Source organism: Brassica napus, chromosome A9, assembly GCF_020379485.1.
Source record: "Brassica napus cultivar Da-Ae chromosome A9, Da-Ae, whole genome shotgun sequence".
NCBI classification, from domain to species: Eukaryota; Viridiplantae; Streptophyta; class Magnoliopsida; order Brassicales; family Brassicaceae; genus Brassica; species Brassica napus.
The window spans coordinates 10,087,247-10,107,006 of record NC_063442.1 but is presented as its reverse complement, the minus strand read 5'-3'; the positions used below and the strand labels follow the sequence as shown (position 1 = coordinate 10,107,006).

The following is a 19,760-nucleotide window of genomic DNA, read 5'->3' as shown; positions in this document are numbered from 1 at the left end:
AACTCTATTAGGGAAATCAGACGGGAGGATGGAAGTATAGCTTCTACTCATTTGGAGATAAAAGCTGAGGCAGAAAGGTTCTTCTCAGATTTTCTTAACTAGTCTCCTGATGATTTCCATTGGGCTACTACTGAAGAGCTTGAGCAGTTAATTGATTTTCGATGTAATATGGAGGATTGTAGGAAGCTGGAGGAGGAAGTCACGGAGGAAGAGATACGTAAAGTTCTATTTGCGATGCCTTCAAATAAATCTCCTGGCCCGGATGGTTTCCCTTGTGAATTCTTCAAAAAGACTTGGCCGGTACTTGCTCATGACTTTACGGTTGCTGTTCAGTCGGTTTTCAGATTCGGGTTCTTGCCTAAAGGGGTAAATTCAACTGTTCTCGCTCTGGTTCCTAAGAAGTTAGACTCAATGGTGATGAGTGACTATAGACCTATTGCCTGCTGTAATGTTCTGTACAAGGTGGTATCGAAGATTCTAGCTAATAGGCTGAAAGTTCTTCTGCCTCGGATTGTTTCAGCAAATCAATCTGCTTTTATCCAGGGAAGACTCTTGATGGAAAATGTTCTATTGGCCTCGGAGCTGGTTAAGGGATATCATAAGGAAGACATTACAGCCCGGTGTGTTATGAAAATTGATATATCCAAGGCATTTGACTCAGTTCAATGGGAGTTTGTGCTGAGAAGTTTGGAGGCTATAGGAGTTCCTGGGAGGTTTGTTCACTGGATTAAGCTCTGTATATCTACTCCTTTCTCAGTCCAAGTGAATGGTGAGCTTGCGGGCTATTTTCAGAGTTCAAGAGGTCTTCGTCAGGGATGCTCCCTATCCCCATATCTGTTTGTACTCTGCATGAATGTTCTTTCTCTCCAGATAGACAAAGCAGTTCGGGAGAAGAAGTTTAATTTTCATCCGCATTGTAAGTCTATCTCATTAACTCATCTCTGCTTTGCCGATGACCTTATGGTCTTTGTGGAGGGGTCTAAGCATTCTATTGAGGGGGCTTTATCAGTCTTTGATGAATTTTCCAAGTGGTCGGGGCTAAAGATCAGCATTGAGAAGTCGACTCTCTACATGGCAGGTGTTTCAGCAGATGAGCGTAGTAGAATTTTGTTGGATTTTCCCTTTGCTGTAGGAAGTCTTCCTGTTAGGTATTTGGGCTTACCGCTTATGACTAAGTCTATGAGAAGGCAGGACTACTTACCTCTGGTGGAAAAAATTCGTTGCAAGATCAATATGTGGACCTGTAGATTCCTTTCCTACGCTGGCCGTCTACAATTGATCAAGGCAGTGTTGGTGAGTATAGCTAACTTTTGGGCTACTGTTTTCAGATTACCAAGTAAGTGTATTAAGGAGGTTGAGCAGCTATGTGCCTCGTTTCTTTGGTCGGGACCGGCACTTAAATCCTCAGGAGCTAAGGTTGCTTGGAAGGATGTCTGCAAGCTAAAGTCTGAGGGTGGTTTGGGGATCAGACCATTAAAAGAAGTGAATAGAGTCTATGGGTTGAAAATAATTTGGAGGTTGCTGTCTGGGGTTTCACTATGGGGGCAATGGTTACAAAGTAACCTACTGAAGAAGAAGTGTTTTTGGGAAGTGAAAGAAGACACTCAGGCTGGTTCTTGGATGTGGAGAAAAATGATTAAACTTCGAGATACTGCAAAGGGTTTTTATAAAAATGAAGTTGGGAATGGCTGTAATACTTCTTTTTGGTATGACAATTGGTCTACTAAGGGTGTCCTGGTTGAGATTTTGGGGCCAAGAGGCGTCATTGATTTGGGGATTAGCAATGAAGCTACAGTAGCTGAAGCTGTTCTCTGTGTTAGACGTAGAAGAAGGCATCGTACTGAGTTGTTAAATGCCATTGTATCTGAGATGGTTGCTGTTAAAGAAAGGTTGCGGGTTAATGTGGAAGATGTCAGTCTCTGGAGGAGAAGATCGGGTTTTAAAGACAAGTTCTCTACCCAGGAGACTTGGTTTTTAACTCGTACCTCTTATGATCATATTGATTGGGTACATGCTGTCTGGTTCTCGCAGATTACACCTAAATATGCTTTTATTACTTGGTTAGCCATGCTGGATAGGCTAACTACTATGGACAGGGTTGCGAGATGGAATAGTGGAGTTGATGTTACTTGCGCCCTTTGTAAGAATGCTGCAGAGTCCCGAAGTCACCTGTATTTTGAGTGCTCCTACTCTTCTCAAATATGGGAGTATCTTATGCTTGGCATCCTTAGGGGTTCATATACTACTGACTGGAATGCAACTGTGGATTTGCTTATACAGTCTGATAGAGATAAGAAGAGATCCTTTTGTTTGAGATATGGGTTTCAAATCGCCATCTATGTGATATGGCGTGAAAGGAATAAGATTAAGCATGGAGAAAGCCCAATGCCTGTGACTGCAGTGAAGAAGCTTATTGATAAGGGTATTAGAAACAAGTTAAGTCTACTGAGAACAGGAGGAGCTAAGGGCATGGAGACTGGCCTTCAATATTGGTTTAGCACTAGGACTTGAGTTTCGAAAGTCTGGAGGTTTGGGAACATTTTGGAGACATGGGTGGGTTAGTAGTTACAAAGTTTAAATATAGGATTTTCTTTACCAAGGTCTACACTTTGATGTAAAAAGGCTTTTTTGATGAATAAAATTTAACATTCATTCAAAAAAAAAAAAAAACAGTTGATCCCTTGTGCTCGTTCAGGTAGCACTCTATGTATGATTCATCAATCCCATCTTGGTTCTCATCCTGTTATAACACTCAAAACTATCTCTAATATCCGATATAAAGTTCCAGGTCTCTCTAGTCATTAGTTCAATATAACCTTGGCACTTCCGAGATCATCCCAGAGCCTGAGAATTGTAGCTGCAGAGGATACAATCTTCGGGATGCTCTCTATTAGTTCGACTTTCCCTGTTGTGATTTCTTCACCCAGCAAATGGAGCATCACTAAGTGAACACCTGAACTCACAAACCCATTACTCCTCAGTATTTGGTAAGTAACCCGAATTAAACCATTTTGCTTCGACCAAGAACGCTCTGAACAAATTAGCCCACTGAGAAACAAAGACATTGCAAGGTTAGTAGGGTATTCATTAAATGAACAAACATGATTCAGAAAGTATATAAAGATGATTTTTAATGATCACAAAAAGAATGTCGTTTTATATTTTTTTTTTCAAAAATAGTGTTATTCTACATTTTCAATGTACTTAACATATTAATTTATTTTTATCCTTTTGAACAACAGATTTAGTTAAATTATTTTCATTTAATTAATTGCATATCTTCATGCTAATCTCCATTGTAATTGTATCTAGAGCTTCAAAGCAAACCTTCATATATCTCGGTAGCTTTTCAAGCCCCTCATGGTCCTATCTAGAAAATATTTTCACTTATCATTGACATAGTTCAAAAACAATGAATGTGAGAGTATATATGACCTTTCCACAACTTGTGTGAAGATGGTGAGTTCATCTAGCTCTCCATAGACATCGAATATGTCGTCGATAATGTAAACGAGTGATATGGGTTTGGTAAGGTCAAGCCTTTGCTCGGAAAAGCATGGTTCTTGAAGAATTCCAGGGACCATGTATGCCATTTCAGTGGCTAGTTTCTTTCCTTCCTCAGCTCTTTATCTAAACCAAGCTCTCTCCACCATCTGAGAAATCAGAAACCCAAAAAATCTTATGAAAATTTCACATTTATTTACATGAAGTTACCATCAATCTTTAGGATGCATCATTCTTATTTTACTTGAATGCCTGAGGTATTTCTTCTCGAATCAACGACTTCAGCATGATGGAATCACACTCAGCCACTCGCAGTAGAGATTGTAACCATTCATTATCTTCTTCACCCCCGATTTTGATTATGCTTATGAATTTATTGGAGGTTAATCTTCTTAAGGTTTTGTGGCGAGGTTGTGCCAAAGAATTCATTATCTCCCGCTCTTCATGACTATCTCGACCCGAACAAAGTTCATTAAGACGCGTAAACGTGCACTCTCTCAAGCTATCGAGTATTTCTTCGCCTTCTACACCGAGCTCAGAAGCTTCATACAATTCTATTAGACCCTTCACATCATTTTGTAGGTCGTTTTGAATCCACTCTTCTTGTCTAGGATGTTTCTGAAAATACCTAAATGTTTTATAAACATTGTAACCATAAATACGCATATATCATACTAGCAAAACGTAGCAAGTAAATATAGAATTTTTATGCATTATATGTACTTTCTTGGACATTATGGCCTTCTTGCCTCAGCAATCGAAAGCAAAGTGCAACCTCACGGAGATCACGGTCATAGCATCCATTGTTTTGGTTGAATCCTTTGTAAACGATGTGAAGGATTTGATCGATCTCGTGTAAAAAATGGAAATCGATGCCTAAACCTTGAATGTTATCGATCATATCTAAGCTCTGTAATGTCACCTAGGTTTGCAATTGGTATATTCTAGACCTTCTTAATAATGAGTTCTTGTAAATATTCCTACAATAAAAAGACACGTTTTTACAAACCAGTAAAAAATTAAACAGAACATAGAGGTACATACTATGGATATCTTATGATCAAACCGCCTCAAATAGTTTGAAACCGGAAGGTTGAAGTTGCTCGGACTCGATCTTTTAGTTGTATTTGCAGGCGAAGATGAATCTACCGTGCCGTGAAATTTTGAAACCAGAAACTTTGGAAGGCTGTTTGGATTTGTAGAAGCAAAACAAGAAAGTGGACATATTTTAGAATTTATCAAAGCCATGATGAATATTATTGAGATTTTTATGAAATCGATATGAAGTTTAAAACGCAATTCTCTGTATATAAGATCTATAAATCATAAAGGGGTGGTGGAAGGAGGACTTAGGGGATTGGTCCATAACCAAAAGACATGCTATCGATGTATCATGTCTTACATATGTACTTTTTTTTTTTTTCCGCCAAAGATTTGATATTATAAGATGATTGGGCCAAGCCCATACAAGGCCGAAGCCCGATTACAAAGAAAACAAACGCAAGCCCAACCCCAGGGGCAAAATAAAAACTTAAACAGGCCCTCGGCCCAACTTTAGAAACCGCCCGGCCAGCTGGCTAGCGCATCAAGGAGGCGGCTCGACAAGTGGAGTGATCTGCTCCATTGACGCGACACACGTCGTCACCGCCTCGACTTGATCACCTCCGCCTTTACGCCACCGGAACAAACACCCTCGAGCACCTTGTTCGTCGGAGCTCGAAACCAGACAAGCCTCCAAACAAACGCAAAGCCATTCTTCACCGCCGTGTCATCCCGCCGGAGAGATCAATCGAACCTCGAGATCTCCTCCGCCTTTAGCATACTTCAAACCCAAGACACGCGACTCAAGAAGCCATCTCTTCCTTTCCTTGAGAATCATCACCTCGCCGGAGAACCTTGTCTTCAACCAAGATCTCATCCGCAGTGACCCCACCCAAGACTTACCGACAACTGCGCCGACCATGAAACAAAACTAAACTAGAAAACTTTTCCCAAAGAACCGCGGGATCCTAAGTGGAAGCGCGGAGCTGTGCTAGCCTCCGCTCTCCAAAACTAAAGCCGGCGAAGGCAAATCTAAAGAAGACTCCCTTCCCGGGAACTAGAGCCGGCGGCGGTGGATCTACGAAAGCCTCCACCTCCCGGAAAACACCACCACTGAACATGCATGCCACTTCCTCCACCAGGACCCTCCCGACGAGAGCGTCGTTACTCCAAGACCGAAACCACCGTAAGCGGTGAGGTCGAATCCAGAGCTCGGACAAGGCAGTCGTTGACAGGTTGGCGAAGAAGAGCGAAGGGGGAACACTACGAAGGACAAACAGAGGCTCCGGCGCCGGCACGGACGCTCACGCGCCGGCCGCGCGCCGAACCCCAAACAAGATCTCTCTTTTCTCTCTTTTCTCTCTCTTAACTCTCTCTCTGCACTATGTACTTCAAAGTAGTTAAATTCTTTTGTTTTTCTTTATCCTTTAAATGCTAGTTTCCTTGTAATAATACAAAATACTTTTTTCCATAGGCTACCAATTATATCGGGAGATACATGAGAGGAGCACATGCACACTGAAAATGACCGGAGGGGAATCTAACAGCCATGCATATAAAAGCTACAAATAGTATTAAATGTTTCTTTATATGAAGGAACAATATGTGCGTTTCTTGGTCACTATAAACACATTCGGCCTTATCACAGGACCACCAAAGCAAAAACATCACCTTAAACCAATGGAAACGGGGGTAATGACCAATAATCGTCTTGGTCTAGATATTTTGGAACGATCGAATATACGTCTGTTGTTCTCAAAACAATTAATTAGTTTGTTTCTCAGTTTCCCTTACTTTGTAGGTATCAAAATGCGCAACAAGAATTCAATTTTCCTGGAGCTTTTGTTTTGAATTGAAGACAAAAGGCTTAAAAAAGTTTTCAAATGATGGGATTTTACCGGAGGAAGATGGGCTTCTGAGGAATGATGCAAGCAAAACAAAAGAGAACCTTTGATACTTATTTATCTTTTTAAAAGATATTTAAGTGTAGGGAAATTTGATCCAATAACAAAAAAAAACTATATTTCACCGCTAACCTTATCACTCTCTCTCTCCTTTTTTTCTCTTCCTATCTCTCTCTCTCATCTTACTAAAAATTCAATATTTCCTCCCAATACATTCATTCATCAAATTAACCCTTAAGTGTATGTCTTCATTGTAGTTCCATCAACAAAGGAGCGGTTTGTTTCACTACCTGTCATTTCTATCCAACTGATCCATTCGGATGATCAATTCAGCTTTTATGTGACTTTTTGTTTGCCCATCCAGATGGTTCATCTAGATAAATCATCTAAATGGACATATGTTTGTTTTTCTTACTTTCATTTCCATCCAGATGAGTTTAGTAAACAAATTACTAAAATATTATTATTTTGATTTAATCATATATTATTTTTGTTTCACTATATTCATTTTTATTTATTATCTAATATATAATTATTTTAAAATATGGTTTTAGCAAAAATTATAATTTGCGGTCATAGCGAAAAAAGTACATATTCACAATTTTAGCGAGAAATTGATTTTGTGATTTTAACGAGAAAAAATAATTTTGTAGTTTGTTGGGCAAATGAATTTTACGGTTTTGACGGGAAAATGCAGTTTGTAGTTTTAACGTCACACCATGTTTTGCGGTTTTGGCGGAAAAATGTGTTTTTGTGATTTTGGCAGGAAAGTGAAATTTAGCGATTTTGGCGGAAAATGTGTTTTTTTGCGGGAAAATGTGATTTTGCGTTTTTGAGATTTTGTTGGGAAAATAAATTTTACAATTTTGGTGAGAAAATATATTTTTGTGGTTTTAGCGTGAAATCATGTTTTGCGGTTTTGGCATAAAAATGTGTTTTAGTGATTTTGGCGGGAAAGTGCAATTTTGCGGTTTTGGTAAGATCCAACTTCGTGTTTTTTTATGGAAAAAATGTGCTTTTGTGGTTTTGGCAAGAAAATGTGCTTTTGCGTTTTTGGCGAGAAAATGTGTTTTTTAACGAAAAAATGCGTTTTACGTTTTTGGGAGGAAAATGCATTTTTACATTTATAGCAGAATAATGTGTTTTTGCGTTTTGGCGAGAAAATGCATTTTTGTGTGTGTTTAGCGAGAAAATGTGTGTTTTGGCGGGAAAATGTGTTTTGTGGTTTTGTCGGAAAATGTGTTTTGTGATTTTGTTGGGAAAATGAATTTTTGCGTTTCTGGCGAGAAAATGCACTTTTATTGTTTTGACGGGAAATTGTGTGTTTTGCGTTTTGGGAGGAGATGCGTTTTTGTGATTTTGGCAGAAAATACGTTTTTTCGATTTTGGCGGAAAAATGCATTATGTAGTTTTAGTGAGAAAATACGTTTTTCCATTTTTTACGAGAAAATATGTTTTGTGGTTTTAGTGGGAAATGATTTTTGTGGTTTTGTCATTTTTATTGATTGGCAAAATATAGTAGGTTTAGGTTTGTAATTTGTTAATTATATCACGAATATAATAGACACTATACCATTTTGATAAAGAGTAATTGGCGTAGATGCACTCAGAAACCTATGTAATTTGCCATATAACCTTGTTTCTTTTTAATATTTTTAGTGATTATAATACCCTTATCTCAATCTATCTCTCTCTCTTCTCCCTTTTATGTATTCTAATATCTTTATCTCTCGTACAAATTCTTCAAATCATCTTCTAATTCAACACAAATCTTTATTTTTTTATTCTGATTCTTTTGACACCCATAATGCTAATCTTATTATCTCACCCCAATTCCAATGTTTCCAATTTCGAATCACAATCAACTTTTAGATAATATATATGTTAGTAGGTATTTTATTACTTACCTGCTATTATTTAGATTTTAATGGATTCTTAATCGATACATGAAGTGTTAGCTGTTACAAATAGATTTGAAGCTATTTAATAGATAACTAATTAATTGCTAATAGTTTCATTAACTGATATATGATTTGTTAGTCGATACATTTGTTTGATACATAGATTGTTAGATGATACTAAAATTATTAGCGGATATGTTAGTTGTTGGTATGTAGATTGTTACCTGCTATGTAAATATTTAGCTGATAGATCTAGAGTTACTTGTTTTCGACAAAGCATAAGGGCATTTTCGTCCGCACGGTGTCAAAAAATTACTCATTTTTTGGTTATCCATAATTATGGGCATTCAGCAAATTTAGACCTTAATTGGGGATATTCCACACATTGTCTCTTTGATAAAACTATTTCCATCCAGATGGTTCAATTTGGTTCAATTTGATGATTCTAAAAATTAAATCTAGATTTCTAAAACTCATCCAGATAAGCCATTTAGATGGGTTGCAATTTAAAATCTAAACTAAATGATTCATCTGGATGGTGAAATAAACATACCCAAAGTATGGGTTATCAAGAAAAACTCTAATTGTGACGACTTCACCAATTTAATAAACACTCGAGAAATATTAAGGTTTCCTTTTTTTAACAGTGGTCAAGTCTATTATATCATCGTATAATATATATTTACATATGATAATATGATGATCAACTAGCTATTGCATATGCACGGTGAACAGCTTTACGAATGGCGACCCCGCGATGTAGCTCTCTCCGCATGACACTTGGATCAACGAAAGAAACATTATGCTATGTTAAAAATATGAAATATCTAACAAGAGGAGAGTTGAATCAATAAAGAGCCTTTAGTTTCTTTTCATAGACTTTTACCTTCTCTGCTTTGATCCGTTTCTCAAACTGGCTTTGTAATTGACAATTTTTTATTATTGTTTTTTTTTTATAACTTTTTTTTTATTGTTAGGAACTCAATAACTAATAATAGAAAGATCTCTATTTATTTACTTTGTTATATTTAGTGCAATAAGACATATCATAAATTAAAGTAGTAATCACACATGTTATGATATGGTGATTCATAATTTTCTTATGTGTAATGCTCATGTTGATTTATAGATTTTATTTATTCAATTCTATCATTTATATTTCTTCTTTTAATCTACATATTTTATTTTATAGTTCCATTTTAAAAAGATAAAATTCCATAAAAATATCTCAACAAAATTTTGTTAAGTTTTCTAATGCCCAAATTTTTTGATACCCGGTTTAATACAGAAACTAATTATTTTCTAATTTTAATACACATACTTTAAAATTATACCCATTTTAATACTTAGACTATGCTAATTTTAATAAAAAAATATTAATAAATTTCAAACAAAACTTAAAAAATATCTAAAATTCAAAAAAATCTTTAAATTTTGGAATTTTATTTTAAACTTTAATTGGATAATAATTTAAATTCTAGAAAACTTAATTCTGAACAAAATAAATATTTTTTTAAAAGAAAGTTCAGAGAACAATAAATTTTCAAACTAAAACAAAAACTAATATTAAAAAAATAAAGATTATCCAAAAATTTTTTTACTTTTATTCTTAAAAATTCAAATAAAGTTTGAAAATTTAAAGATTTTTTTTAAATTTTAGAGATTTTCTAAGTTTTGTCTGAAACTTACTATTAAAATGAGCATACTTTTGGTATTAAAATGAGCACAGTTTTAAAACTTAATGTATTAAAATGAGAAAATTAATTAGTTTGGGTATTAAACTGGGTAGCAAAAAAGTTTGGATGTTAAAAAAACTTAAAAATTAACTAGGGTATTTTTATGGAATTTCTGCTACTTTGTCTTCTTTGAGAAATAAATTAATTTTAAATTATTATATTTTTATATGCCACAATCTAAAGTAATAATATGATATATCACCATATAATAATTATAAATTATTATATTTTTATATCTGTCATATGTTAATTCTCACCTTGACATCTATTGATTTGTGTTTTGAATTTCTTAATTGATAAACTCTTAAGTCTAACGATTTTCCTTGATATTTTACAAACTGATTTATAATTATATTATTTATTTTTTATTGCTTTGATATTTCTGATTTAGCTTAACTAGAAACCAATGACTCTATTGCATGATCCTCACTCTTTGTGGATATGATCATCAAATAAAAGAGTTGCTTGATGTAATTTGATCATATAAAAAATGTCAAGTCGGAAACAACTTAAACACAGATATGATTTCAACGAAACAAAATGTTTTATTATTTTGTAAACTAACGCTACAAAAACCTGCAACTCGGAGCAAAAAGAAAATTGTTCCTATAAAATATAAAAATGCATAACTCGTAAAATGGTCTGAACACGTAAAATAGCTCAGTTTCAATATATGAAAATTTCCAAAAGAGATCTCGACAAATAAGGGAAGATCGGAGAAAATAGAAGATAATGCAGTCGATCTTGGAGGAGTATATAAACAAGACTTTGAAAACTCAAGGAAGGGATCCAGAAACAAAATTGCTGAGAAATTCATGTTAGTTTTAGAGAACATACGACATAAGTGGTTAGACTACCAATTCTAGACTTGGATGTTTTTGGCTTTGTTCGACTGTCTTTTTGGTGTAACTCTGTGTCGAATTGTTCGTGTTGCAATCAATAAAAAACACTACTATGCTATTTCATCTTTCGTGTTTGTGAGGTTATGCAAAGAATCTGGACCCTCAAAGAAGGTTATACTTTCTTCCAATATAAAATTTGAAAATGCGAGTTTTAGCTCAAACAATCATTAACGCCAAAACAATTCATTTTCCAACAATAATATCTTGGTCACAGCAATCAGACATCAGATTAAATCACCACAAATACGGCGAACCAGGATCTCGAACCGTATTTTGAAATTCATAAACCACCCGTCACCAATTCATCACCCAATTCAGAATCAATGCCCGGCATGGCTAACGACCCAAGAATGCCGAGCTCAGAATATAGTCAATGACGACCTGGCCGATTTAACATAAAACGTAAGGGATATCAGAGCCTTAAAGGCGGTATTTAAAACAGATACATGTCATAGATCACATCGCCGTCACGTTCCTCCACCAGACGAATATAAAAAGATGACAAAGGAGAATAGAGAAGGAGATTCAAGCTTCTTACATCTAAATTATATCCATTTTACTCTCGAATTCACTTGTATTCGCATACCTTTTATTCATCATTATTATATCATCTTCAGAGATAAATAAGAAACATTTTTTCATTTTCAAATTATTCGCAGACAGTAATTATATTCATTATTTGCTTGTTACGTTAAATTAAATTTTATCCCTAATTTTTTTAATGGATCTTATGGTCCATCGCAACCGTTGATCAAAAGGCTTTTTAGAAAGTAAGCACATGATCTTTGTCACAACCATAGACTGGCCTATGCAGGAGAATGGGGTGTCATGTGATACCCCTTAAATATCCAAAAAATTTGATTTGTTTAAAGAAACATATTAAAATCAGCAGCATAGTTGGTAGAGTGATGCTTTTAAACCCTCATGACCCGGGTTCAATTGCTATTATAATACCTTGTAGAATTTTTTTCAATTAACTAGATAAGTTATGACCCAGGTTAATTTCATTCCTGGGTCAGCCACTGGTAACAACTTACTTGTTTACCTTCCTCTTCTTTGATTAATTCTCACTCGATTCAGACAATCCGGTTTAAAATCCCAGGCCTACTTTTATATATAAGCAACAAAACCAAAACAGAGAGTTTCGTATGAGAGAAAACCATCAAAATAAACCAGAAAATTACATAATCATAGATAGATCATAACATGGAATCAAAAGGGTAAACCCTAAGTTCAAAAAAAAGAAAAAAAAAGCAAAAGAGAGACATTGGCATTCAATCTATATATCTAATGGCTTATTCTTAGATGCTTCAGCGATCATAGTGGTCACTTCATGCAAAACCTCAGTCTTCTGCAACACAAACTCAATTTCCTTGGCCTGCAACAGCTTGAGCTTCTCTTCAACCTTCTTCTTGGTCTCCACCGGAACCAAACTCCATCTCTGTTTCACATAATGCTCATCAACACCGAACCCCGCAATCCCCTTAACAAGAAACGAGTTCTCAAACCAATCATGCTTCTTAGCAGCAACCGCCACCTCCACATCATTCTCATCATCATCAACCGTCTTACCATTGGGGGAGGCACCAAAGGAAAGCTCCTGCTTCACGGAGTCAAGCTTCTTAGTCTTCTTCTGACTCTTTTTCGACGCACCGTTGGACTTAACAGCGGATTCAAGACCCATCCCATCAGGTCCCCAGATGTACTGACACAGCCGATAAGACTTCTGATCATGCGGCTTCGTGAAAGACGGTTTCTCCTTACCGATGTACTTCTTCCTTAAACTCCTAATCTTATCCATAAACTGGTTCTTGCTAACCTCAAAGCTAATAGACTTCTTGATGTAATCGTAGTAAACATTAGTGTCGTCGTAAGGAGACTTCCCTGTATCATTCTTGAAATCGATCATACCTTGCAAGACAGCGATCTCATCTTCTTCGGTCCATAGTCTCTGAAAGGCAGCAGGCTTCTTGGAGTCTTCTCTCTTCTCTTCATCCTTCTTAACCCGCTTGGAGTTCGTCTCCTTGGACGAACCTTCAGTGCTAGGCCGCTTGGATCCCGATTTCGCCGGTAAAGCGAGAGCAACAGGCGGCGGAGGAGGAGCGTCGTTGGACTTCTTGGCGGTGAGGATGGCTTTGCCAGATCCCTTGTTTGTTGGCTGCTCCGGTTCAGATTCGGAGTCGGTCTCGGTCTCGGATCCGGATTCTGAATCGGCGGCGGGGAGGGAGGCGGTGGGTTTGCCTGGGACGGCGATGGTGACGGCGGAGGAGGAGGGAGGAGGAGGTTTGGGATCGTCGTCTTCTTCTTCGGATGAGGAGTTATCGTCTTCTTCTTCTTCTTCCTCGGCGGAAGACTCGACTTCTTCTTCGTCGCTTGAAGAAGCGGCGGGTGGATCTTCCAAAGGGTTGCGTTTCTTCGACATTGGAAGAGAAGTGGTTAGGGCTTTTGTCTGTGAGACGGCAAGTACAGTTAGAGAGAAGGAATATAAAGAGAAGTGTTCGCTGTCTTCCAATAGATACTTTAGGGGTTTTCCTTTTTCTTTCTTTTTTCCTTTTTTTTTTAGATTTGGGTTAAGGAATTTTGGATTTAAGGTTTATTAGAGCAACATTATCAATGCCAACTCTTATCAAACTTCTTAGAATATTTAATTAGTATTTTTAGTCTAAGAAGTTTTCTAAGATACTTAAGTAAAATACAACATTATCAATGGAACTTTTAGAAGGTTCTTAGGTATAGAATCATTTTTTTATTAATAAGTAGTAATTAAGATATATCCATTTATATTCAATACATTAAAAAGAGGAAAAAATTTAATTTAATTAAAATTACAAACATTTTATTACATTCCATACATAAAAAAAAAATTTCATAAATCACACATTTATTCAATTCATAGAAACTTTAAAATCATTGGTTATTTGGAAAATGTCGAAATTTAGCCCAAATATTTTCGATTAAATCGAATTTTAATTGTTCATGGGCTTGTCTGTTACGGACGCTCGCTCGACGATCCATTGCAGTGCCGAGATTTGAATTCGGAGTAACGGTGAATGTATCATCTTCCTCGCTTTCTTGAAATTCTCTCACGTTATACTGAGTGTATGATGATCGTTCATCCTCGACAATCATATTATGGAGTATGATGCATGCCTTCATAATATTTGCTATTTTGTCTTTATCCCATAGCTTGGATGGATTTTTCACTACGGCAAATCTAGCTTGCAGAACTCCGAAGGCACGCTCGACATCTTTTCGAACAGCTTCTTGGGTTTTAGCAAATAACGAATGTTTCTCACTTTGAGGAAGTCGGATAGATTGAATAAAAGTCGCCCATTTAGGATAAATACCATCAGTGAGATAATATGCCAAATGATATTGATTACCATTAACATAGAAGTTCACTTCTGGCGCAATTCCGTTAATAATGTCATCAAAAACGGGGGATCGATCAAGAATATTAAGATCGTTCATAGTACCTGGAGCTCCAAAAAACGCGTGCCATATCCAGAGGTCACTTGAAGCTACCGCCTCCAAAACAATTGTTGGTTTATCTGTTCCTCGGGAATACATTCCTTTCCAAGCAGTGGGGCAATTCTTCCACTCCCAATGCATACAGTCGATGCTGCCAATCATCCCCGGAAACCCACGTTGGTCTCCAATATAGAGAAGTCTTTGCAGATCCTCTTGTGTCGGTTGGCGTAGGTATTCATCACCAAACAAGCTGATTATTCCGGCGGTAAATTTGTGCAAAGATTTCCGAGCTGTCGTTTCAGCAAGCCGGACATACTCATCAAGTGAATCAGCTGCACCGCCATAAGCCAACTGTCGGATTGCTGCAGTACATTTTTGTAGGGGTGTTAGACTAGACCGTCCGGTACAATCGGTTCCTTGTTGAAAATACGGTATGTTGGTTTCGAGACGTTGTACAATACGCAGGAACAAAGATTTGTTCATTCGGAACCGTCGGCGGAATAACTCGGGATTGTAAGTTGGAGTCTCGCTAAAGTAATCATTCCAAAGCTTCTGGTGGCCGTCTTCTCGGAACCTCTCCATATAAATACGTTGCTTCCGCTTTTTTGGTTCTTCATCAAAGTTTTGAACGTAATCATTAACATAATCTTCAACGTAATCATTAACATAATCTTCATCATCGTCATCGTTATGGTAGTGATAATGAGAAGAAGATGCCATTAGAGTTTTTTTACATTTAAAATGAAGAGTTGATGAAAGGGGAGAGATGTCTTTAAATTGCCAATGATCTTTCATATTTATAGGGGCAAATAAGCTCTTCTCGTGATACAACTTGTGAATGTATATTGTGTTCTCGTGATACAACTTGTGAATGTATATTGTTTTGTTGTGGAAGTAAAAAACAACTCATGTGACTCTTACACTTTTGAATTATTATGTTGTACCTTTGAATTATTATGTTGTTTAAAGTGGTTCACGAGACAAGTAGTTGTTGTTTCGAAGTCACATTTTAAAGTCACATTGCACAGTTGGGTGACAAATTCGATATCAATAAGTTAATTATGCAAGTGATTGAATCGAACAATATACATGTAATTCATAAAGTTCATAACAATACAACACATTAGTACATAGTCTCATAAGGGTTAACAGCATTAGTACGAGTAAGACAAAGAGCATGACACCAACACAAACTTCCTAAACCAGACCTAGTAATGCTGTTAACACCAACATCACTTCCCTCCGATCACCAGACCAAGTACCACTAATACAAAGAGCATGACACCAACACAAACTTCAAACTCAATTTTTAAAGTAAACGACTTCTTTGCCAAGTCAGAAACTAAGTTCTCTAGCCTAACCACCTTTTCCTCAGACTCAAAGTTACTCATTAAGGTAAGGTTATCTACCTTTTCCTCCAACTGCAGAATGTGTTTATCCCTCACCCTCATCTCCTCCATCACCGCGACGTCCCAAAACTTCCAGACATGGCAATCGCCATCATCCACATTCTTGCAGGTGTATACCCTCCTCCCCGGATCGTTTTTTGATGTAACTAGAATTGGTGCATCACCACAATAGCAAACCTGGGGGAATCCAAACTCCACCTCAGGTTGTGGAGGATACTGCATAGGGTACTGAGACGGCTCAGGGTACTTCAACTCCAACTCAGCTTGGTCACGACCAATAAGCTCTTCTGTCTCGCTGTACCCACTATCAGCTTGATCCCCACCATAGTGTGATGAATCTGAAGGCTGGCTGTAACTATATCGGCCCATTTTTACGAATTAAACCTGCAAAAAAAAAATTGAAAGTCAGTCAATAGTAGCCTTAAGATGATAGACAAGTATATCAAATGTCGAAAATAATTTTTTTTAAGAACTACCAAGCAGAAAAACATTTAGGTAAATACATTTACTACACATGGGAAGTCACAAACACATACATTAGGGAAAATGCTACCAAACAGAAATACATTAAGGTACCAATTATGAAACAACGAATTCAGCAACACATTTCATGAAATACAAACATAGTAACTAGTTCAGCAACAGATAGTCAGAAATACTGAGCGAGCAGCTTGTTCTTGATACAATCTCTTCAATGTATCTAAAACAACTAGTATAGAATCAAAATTCAGTATAGATCACAACATATAACGTGGCTCTCCATCAACTATACAATCAAAATTCAGTTCACTAATCAATCAAGTATATAACTCAAAATTCAGTTCACTAATCAATGAAGCATTTTTTATTAACTAAAGTTCACTAATCAATCAAGCATTTTTTTTTAACTAAAGTTCCCTAATCAATCAAGTATACGAAAAATTCACTCAAAAACCTCTGCTTTACAATCAAAAACACAGATCACTATACAATCATATTCATCGGTAAACAAAAGTCCATCAGAAACACGAACCAACAGATCACTATACAATCATATACAACCAAAAGGCGAATCACCAATCTATTTGTTTAAATGATTCCTCTATATAGCTAACGGAGGACGGAGAAAGAAGACAAACCTGTTGGTGACGGCGGCGGAGATGGTTTCTAACCGGAGAAAGAAGAGAGTCGACGACGGCGGAAGTACCCGTCCAAAGCGACCGAAGGAAGAGACGATGAAACCCTAAACCCAAACTCCGCGGACCTTGATCAAACCCAAAGCATGCAAAATATTAGAAACACATAATCGATACGAGAGAGAGAGACAGAGAAGAGGGAGACTGAGAGAGAGAGTAATACGAACCTGCAGATTCGATGGCGAGATTCCACGATCGATCGATGTGAATCGCCGTCTACGGATTGAGAGAGAGAGAGAGAGAGAAGAGGGAGACGGAGAGAATAGATCCAGACCAAAACGACGCGACCCTCTACCGCTTCACGTCACGTATCATAGAATGACACGTGACAGAAGAACGAAGTCAAAAAACTTCTTACCTAAAAATCGTCTCCTTCATTTAAACGGACTTTATATTTATTTTTGGGCCAATATTGGGTAAGAATCGCCCATAAGAAGTGTTCAAATGTCTTGATAATGTTGCTCTTAGTTTAACTAGAGATTTTTTCCGCGCTTCGCGCGGATTGTGTCTTATAAATTTATTTTATAATATTATTTGTCGGTTTATTTCTTTTACATTAATTTTTTTTTTCCAATGTTAGTTTTTCTTAATTTAAATTTATATGTTTATAATTTTTCATTTTTCTGGTTGTAGATGGAGAATTATATTTTTTATTGATGGTTTTTGTATGTGACATAAAATTTTTGAAATTTTAAAATAATGTTATATATAGTAGGATTAACACATTAAAGAAGAGAAACATATTTAGGCACATTTTACACAGGTTTTATATACATAATTTTAAACATTATATATGTATATATTATAAGTTTGAAACATGTAAATGCTTTCTAAAGTTAAATACTTGTTCTGAGTTTACAAAACTTATCGAAAGTTTTATCTTTTTTTTTAAATTTAAATCACAGAAAAAAGTCAACACTGAAAATTTACATGAATCAGATAACAACAGTTTTATAAACAATTCGATAAAATTTGACCGAGCCAAAGATTTTCACACAATATGTTCTTTCTTCTTCAAATTGCGAAGAGCCTATAGGCACAAGAAAAAAAACATAATTTTTGTTTTCACTTATATAATATTTTTTCCATTTACACACGGAATTTATTACACTGCTATAAGCAATTGAGAACTCTATTCATATAAGATTCACATCTATGCATTTTGACAAAGAAGAATTTTAGCCATCTTTAGTTTCATAATGGATCAACTTCAGTCATATACACTATATTTTCTCTATGATTCAAATCTTACAATTTTAATATATGTGCAGATTTCCATGTAAAAAAACACGTACGCCATCTATCGTTCAACCTATTACTTTTTCCAAAGTAAACACTATAATCCTCGTTTGGTTAGCTCCACAAACTAATCTCTTTGGATCAGTGTAACCTTTCAGAAAATGATAATCTTAACATCTTACCAAAAAAAAAACAACAAATATTGACTTATTTATATGAATATATATTATTTTAAATCATTATAGTGGACGAAGAAAGCACCATAATTTGTACAACAAATTTTCTTAGATTCACCTCATCATACTCACCATTTTACCATTTTAATTACATAATTTTATATGAGTTTCTTCACCTTTCCCGGTTATTCTCTTTATTTATAACTACAATATAAAGTTATAAACTAAATATATTATAAATTAATAATTTATTTACTCTTAAAGTCTAACGATTACAAATAGAACATAATTCAATATAGATATATGATTCTATTAATAAATTAGCAGTTACAAATTTGAAATTTCTAGAAATATCAAAAGTTTTATGTTAGTTAATTATCTTCTAAATGATATTTATTTTTAATTTTTTTTGGATGAGAATATTTTGGCTGAGGTGGATAGTCTCAAAAGCCTTGAATTTAGTCCCTTTTATATAGTAGGATTAAGTGCTTGGCTGCGTAAATGTGACTATTACTAATTTATATACATTTTTAATTAATTAATAAAGCTATTTATTTTAGAGGATAAAAAAAGGAAAGAGAAATTGATATTATTCTGGAAACTTTATTTTGGAAAAAAAAAGTTAACAATTTTATTGTTAAGAATATAGTTCTGGAAACTTTTATATTTATTCTAAAATTTCAAGAAAAAAAATATAACCGGGTTTATGATAACCCAAATGACCAAAGCCCAAATAGAATGAGATCGGAAACTGAAATAAAAGCTAAGCCCATAAAATTAGATTATTTACTTGAAAACGATAAGAATGTGTCAGAATGAAAAAGAAGAATGTGTTGGAAAACAAAGAGGAAAGTTCTTCAAACATTAACGGTAAGATCCTTCTTCAATATCTGATAAATATAATAATAGCATTTATTATAAATTAATAAAATTAATTTTAAATAATAAAAGCATATGATAAGAATATTTTTTAAAAATAATTTTTTAAGAAATTATTTATTTATCATTTCAATATTTTAAATAGTTCAATAGATATGTACACTGAAAATCATTGAAAATAAAGCTTTTAGCGCATAAGAATTAATCTAATTTCTTACCAAGATATCTCTTTTTTTAGCAACACTTACCAAGATATCTCATTATATGATATTAGTAGAATTTAACACTATAATTAAAGTATTAACCTAAAAGAAAATTAGAGTAATAAAAATGACTAGTTCGTTAGATTTTTGGACGGTTTCTTATTTTTGTTCTGGCACATGGAATGGTCTTTGCTTTAACGTCGAGAGAAGTCTTGTGAGC

At 35.4% G+C, this 19,760-nt stretch overlaps 2 protein-coding genes across 2 annotated transcripts; both read right to left on the bottom strand.

Annotated features, from left to right (window-relative positions):
* Window positions 1-12,077: 12,077 nt before the first annotated feature.
* On the bottom strand, window positions 12,078-13,493 carry LOC106420244 (probable transcription factor At1g61730). The gene has a single exon (XM_013861138.3). It carries the CDS (start codon window positions 13,408-13,410, stop codon window positions 12,268-12,270), a length of 1,143 nt encoding a protein of 380 aa, XP_013716592.1. The 5' UTR covers window positions 13,411-13,493; the 3' UTR covers window positions 12,078-12,267.
* Window positions 13,494-13,895: 402 nt separating this feature from the next.
* LOC111208974 lies at window positions 13,896-15,179 on the bottom strand. The gene is made up of 2 exons (XM_048740309.1): window positions 14,603-15,179; window positions 13,896-14,389 (listed from the first exon to the last, which is right to left on the bottom strand). Exons 1-2 carry the CDS (start codon window positions 15,177-15,179, stop codon window positions 13,896-13,898), a joined length of 1,071 nt encoding a protein of 356 aa, XP_048596266.1.
* Between the last annotated feature and the right edge of the window lie 4,581 nt (window positions 15,180-19,760).